At 42.6% G+C, this 5,612-nt stretch overlaps 1 protein-coding gene across 1 annotated transcript; it reads left to right on the plus strand.

Annotated features, from left to right (window-relative positions):
• The first annotated feature begins 299 nt into the window (after window positions 1–299).
• LOC148216792 (uncharacterized) lies at window positions 300–1,237 on the plus strand. Its single transcript, XM_088134802.1, has one exon. The coding sequence runs from the start codon at window positions 332–334 to the stop codon at window positions 1,136–1,138; it is 807 nt and encodes a 268-aa protein (XP_087990928.1). The 5' UTR covers window positions 300–331; the 3' UTR covers window positions 1,139–1,237.
• The last annotated feature ends 4,375 nt before the right edge of the window (window positions 1,238–5,612 follow it).

Raw genomic sequence — 5,612 nt, forward strand, 5'->3', positions numbered from 1 at the left:
CCGCATTATGAATGTTTCTATGTCAAACAATGAAATTAGGGAGATTTGCATTTTTTTAAAAAAAAGGTTCTTGAAGAACTTATATTAACAGTTACACAAATTAGGGCAAGATCAGTACAATGTTCATGTGACAGGAGATGACGCGAATGAAGATATCTCTTATTCAACAGCTGTCAGGTCAGAATACTGTTCTACAAAGATGAACAGGATTTTTACTGACTCATAACAGGCAAGTGATACTGAAGTGTCGGTTGCTTGGTTTATAGGTTTGCCACTTTATAACATTTCTCCTTTGTGATCCCACCCAGATGTGATATCCGTGAGCATTCGAATGCCTGTTGAGACAGCTGTTGCTGTAACCCCAACTGTGGCCGATGGACGAGAAGCAGAGGTTCCTGAAAAGGAAGGGACTTTAAATAAATACAACCTCAAACCTGATGAGTTGGAAGTTGATTCCAGTGAGGGGGGCTTGACCGAACTTGATGATTCCTGGGATTATATTGGAGCTATTATACCAGACCAAGAAGAATTGGACTCCCCAAAAGATAACAGAACAGAGGGAGATAATAAGGAGCAAGGAGCTACTTTGTGGGGATCTCTAAACGCATCAGAAGCCAGTATTCCTGAATTTGAAAATCTGATTGGAGATGAGGAGGAAGATTCTCTTGCCCTATTAAGTCTCCTTGTCAAAAGAGCGGTTGAAGAAAATTATGGGGCTAGTGAACCGGAAGCAGGGGCACTCAGTAAAGATGAGGAGAGTGAACCTGAAGCACAGACCATTGATGAAGATGACTTTTCTTTTTCTGACTTGCCCAAGATTTTTGAGCCTTTAATAAAGGCTTTCTCTGGCTCTCCAGAGTCTGAGCCTCCTCCACCAGAGGATTTTTTCTCATGGTTTCCTTCTCTGAAGGAGCTTCTGGATGACCCAAAGGAAGAACCTGCTTCAGTCACCAGTTCACCAAGAAACAGCGTCATGCAGCCAGAAACATTTGGTCTCCCTACTCCATCAGAGCTGTCTCTGCAAATGGCCCCTGCCGTCCCTTCTGCTCAACGAGATGAATCAGATGAATCCTCCAGTGAAGAGGAGCTGATCACTTCTATTGTCCCCACTCTCCCTATCCCCCCCTCCAATGAGTGAGCATGCTCTCTCAGATGTCCTAGACTCTGAAGAGAAATTTGATTAATCAGGAAGATGTAAGCTTACTTTTTCTTGCTTTTCCTGGAGATTGAGTCAATAAAAACGCCAGTTTTTTGAGTGGGGGAAAAAATCATCATCCCTGATCTTTTGTTTTTGCTTTTAAAGGGGTTTCAAGAAAGCACAATATATGCTTTTAAATGACCTTTTTTTTGGAAGGGAAGGGAATATGATCTTATATACATAGCAATCCTTTGAATTCTCTTTCCACTAAAATTGGAAATGCCCCTTTGATGAGTACTATTACTCATGAGTAACTCTATACTTCAGGCCTGGGAAATTATAATTTCTTTTGGTAGAGCACCATCTCCAGATTCCCCACCTTCCTTTCATAAGATGTTGGGTAGGCAAATTATAGACTTGCAGGATTTGCTCTGTGTTTTATCAGAGTCTCAAGATCCACAAATTGGAGTTTGGTGCAAATACAAATTTTGAGATTGGAATTTTGGACTGTTTTTTTGGGGGGGGGGAGTTTATATCAAAACTTAATTGAACCCCTAGTCTTTTGTGTATATTCACACAAAAACCCATTCTAGATTACCCCAAACTTCCTCCATTTCAGCAGTATAGTTTTGTGTTGAACAGTTAGGAAGAAACATTTCTGACAGTCTAAGCCCTCAGTCCTTTCTCAGCCCAATACATTACACCACAACTCCCAAGGCAGCATAGATATATTAGCAAGCTAAAATGGGAGTTGTAATTTAATATATCTAATGGACTTCAAATTAGAGGAGGGTGGTCTACTGGGAAGGAGGTCACAAGACAGAACATGAAAGGCTTTTGGCCAACCAGGTACAATTAGATGAAACTAACTTAGTAGGGAGATTGAAAAGCCAGAATTTACATTCTCAACTGCATCATCAGTTCTAATCTCCTTCCTCCAGGAATTTCTGTATAGGTTAGGGAGGGTCACACTTGAAGCTTATGAGACTTACTTCCCCCCCCCAGTATTTCTTGAACCTTCCAGGTGAACCCTGTGAACCTATAGGGAAGATCTGCCTTCACAAATACCTACCTATGCCTGAATTAGTACTAATCTTCACCTAATGCAATTGTTGTAAGAGTTAAGAAGCCTGTATTACAGGAGTTTTGTTGTTGTTCAGTCGTTAAGTCATGTCCAACTCTTCGTGACCCCATGAACCATATTACGCCAGGCCTTCCAGGAGTTAGGGACTGATTTATTGCAAGTCACCAAGAAATCTACTAGCAGATCTACTTTCTCCTCACTGAAGCCAATGGGGAGTATTATCGTCAGTGCCAGAATGATTTGTAGGTACGGGGTGGGGAACAGCTTGGGTAAGCCGATGTTTGTGCCCTATGTATTAACCCCCCATTGGTGGGCGGTGCCCTATGCCCCTACAATAAGAACTTTAACTTCACCTTAACTTTAGCCTGCCTTTCACAGCTTTAATTTATGATTAAGTGGCTCCTTGGCTTCCAACCCATTCTAGTGTGTTATTGCTGATGTGTTTCCTGCTCTTTCCTTGCGTTCATGCAATCTCTGTACTCATCAATCTGGGCAACGCTGAGGCAGCAGTGGGTCAGGCCTGAGAGTCAGCTGGCACTGGTGGAGGGCAACATGCAATGCATCCTTCGAAATGAGCTCTGCCAGGATGCTGGAACCTGGGAATGCCAGGTGCTGCCAACAGACCTGGCCTGTAATACAAGGGTTGTGGGGTGTGGCAGTATCTGGATTTCTCATAGGTGCTTCTTCACCTACAGGGAAAAAAAAGAAAAAGACTGCACTCAATGCATATACAATTTCCCCTAATCCTTGCAGTGAATAAGACTCTCAAGGGCACATTAAGTTCATTTTATTTACATATTAAAAATGATGGATTTGTTCTACATGAGGTATGCAAGAAGGAGAACCAGGGTATTAGAGAGGGAAATTGGCTATAGTGTCGCTAGATGGTTTGGGTCAAGTCTTCAGAGTACTAAGCAAAATGGGGGGTGGAAAGGATGTCAGATTTTATACCAGGTTGGTGATAAATTCAACTTTTCAGGCATTCAATGGTATATGAAAGAACTTGCTTACATCAGACACAGCTAGATAAGTCATTTTATTGTGGAAAAGAAAGATGGTATGTATGCACAGAAGATCTGCCTACTGCAGAATATATAAATTAAACTCTGTGTGGGTGTGGGTGGGTGTACATATACTCCCACACACATACACACTCCACGGGACTTAAATTCTAAGCTGTTTCCTCCCATCTTTTCAAATCAATGGACTTTGGGTTGTTCTTTTCCAGACTTAGAGACATCTGCTTGATGTTTACATCAAGGTTCTGTCTGGTCTGAGAATCTCTGGTTCCTGCCTCACCAGCTTCAGCCCTTATATCACCTCCCTCCCTGTTTTCTTCTTCCTCCTTGAAGAGTTAACTCAACTTTAGGTTTTTAAAAAATCAGGCCAAATGTCCTGCTGGTAATTTACATAGCAACAAAGGTATCGCTCCAAGGTGGCTTTTGTGCTCCCCATTTCTCCCACCAACTGGGCAGAAGGCTGGTTGAGCCTGACATCCAATAGCTGAAACAAAACTTTCCAAAAACAGGCTGTGAAAACCAGAAATGAGATAATTGGATAAACAATTGTTTCAGAAAAAATGGTCGAATAAACAGGCCAACTCTTTCAGGAGCAGAATAAAGGCCAGGGAATGAAATGAGCCATCTTAGAAAAAAACAAACGTTGCACCTGGATTCTTGGCAGTTACACAGGTAAGTCGGTTTTGAAAATGAAGGAAAATGTGCCCTTATCGGGACGGGAGGGGAGGGGAGGGGAAGGGAGCCCAGCCAGGTTGGTGAGAAGTGGCCTGGGTTGGAAAGTGAGGCAAGAAGAAATATATGGCTTGGTATCTGCTCTAAAGCAAGGCACAGAGTCACATTGGGGCTGTTAGAGTAGATCTGCAAAATGTATTTGCAGATCTTAAGAAAAGCGGAACATAGGACTGGTCACTGTGATACAGTTTTCCCTGTTCCCAAGAAATGGAGGAGGGAGAAGACAAGATTTCCCCACTGCCCAATCAGGTCATCCTTCTGAGCATCTGCGTAAGTCCTGCTTTTACTGAGTATGGATTTGACCAGGCAGAGAAGGCATTTCCCTTTGCTCCGAGAGTCTCTCAGAACTGCCATAGTATCCTAGGGGTGGGAAAGCAAAATTTTCTGGGCGCCAAATTGAGATGGGAGGAGGGTTGGAGGGTAAGGAATATTCTCACGTACATGATACAGCCTCTATCTGCTTGTTAGGAATGCAAAGATATGTGAGTGAAAGTAAGAAATGAATTACCTGATCTGGCGCTATGAGTTTGTAAGAAGTTTGAAAGCGTTCCAGATGCTTGTGCTCAGTTTGGACTTTGACAGAGTGTTCCAGGCATTTGGGTAAATGGCACCAGTGCTGAAGGGCTTCTTGGATACCTCAAAGCTCTCAGTTAAAAACAACATTGTAGTTCTGTTCTTCTGAAAAAGAATGCCTGGAAAGGAATCCGCTGGGAAGGAGGGCACCCTCAAACTCTGGAGTGGGTTGGAAAAGGACAGCCCCTGAGGCAAAATTAGAAGCATTGGCCTATACAACAAGGGGGAGGCTGACATTTGGATGGCCTAGGAAGTGAATGCCTATAGAATGGTCTTACTGAGCCTCAGAATCCCATTAAAAAGAAAAAAAGCAAACTCCATTCTTTGTAAGATGAGTCAGTGGTGCGGTTAATGCAGCAAAATTAGAAAAAAAATTACGAGAAAAATGGGGAAAGCCCAGATTATGCTGTACGTGCCTGATAGCGTGAGGAAGGAGAGGGTGGTCTTGAAAATGAATAGATTCTCCTTTAGCGTCTGAAATCCTTTTGAGGTAACAAGGTAGCCCTAGGTAGCTCTGGTAAAGTCAGATCAATGTCACAATATTCTACCCTAGCTTAAAGGCAGTAGTGGTTGCAGAACTGGCCAGACTTGTTCAGTGAGGGAAGCACGATTCTCAGAGTAAATAAGCAAATTGCCCAAATACACAGTTTAAAAATTGTCCTAAAATTCAAGAGCATATGATTCATAAATCACATAATTTATGCCCCTCTTTCATTCAAACTGGGTTGCAGGCTCCTCTGAAATCCAATTTGTTAAAAATGTATACAGTACTTCCTTCAGGTGTCCCAAGGGTTCAGAAATGAGGGGAGAAAGGTAGCAATCCCAAATGTTACAGAGTACAGGAGCCAATAATCATGGACTACGTATAAGGAGCCCCCCCTCTTAGCAAAAAAAGTAAGAAACGGACAGGGAAGGAAGATGGGCAGATACAGCCTTTCTGTAAGTTCTCATTGATAAATTCCTTTAGGCAGACCAACTCTACATTTGACATTAGGTAGTTTGAGCTTCAGGGATGAGACTGATGGTTTCGAGGGGGAGATTTCCCACTTCCAATCGCATCAGCATA

The sequence above is a fragment of the Python bivittatus genome, unplaced genomic scaffold (genome assembly GCF_059951505.1).
Source record: "Python bivittatus isolate LINGU-HERP-01145 unplaced genomic scaffold, Pbiv_v1 ctg000080_np1212, whole genome shotgun sequence".
Classification (NCBI taxonomy): Eukaryota; Metazoa; Chordata; class Lepidosauria; order Squamata; family Pythonidae; genus Python; species Python bivittatus.

Excerpts from the sequence above, each read along its gene's own strand:
- LOC148216792 (XM_088134802.1), top strand. The coding sequence starts at position 332 with ATGCCTGTTGAGACAGCTGTTGCTGTAACCCCAACTGTGGCCGATGGA.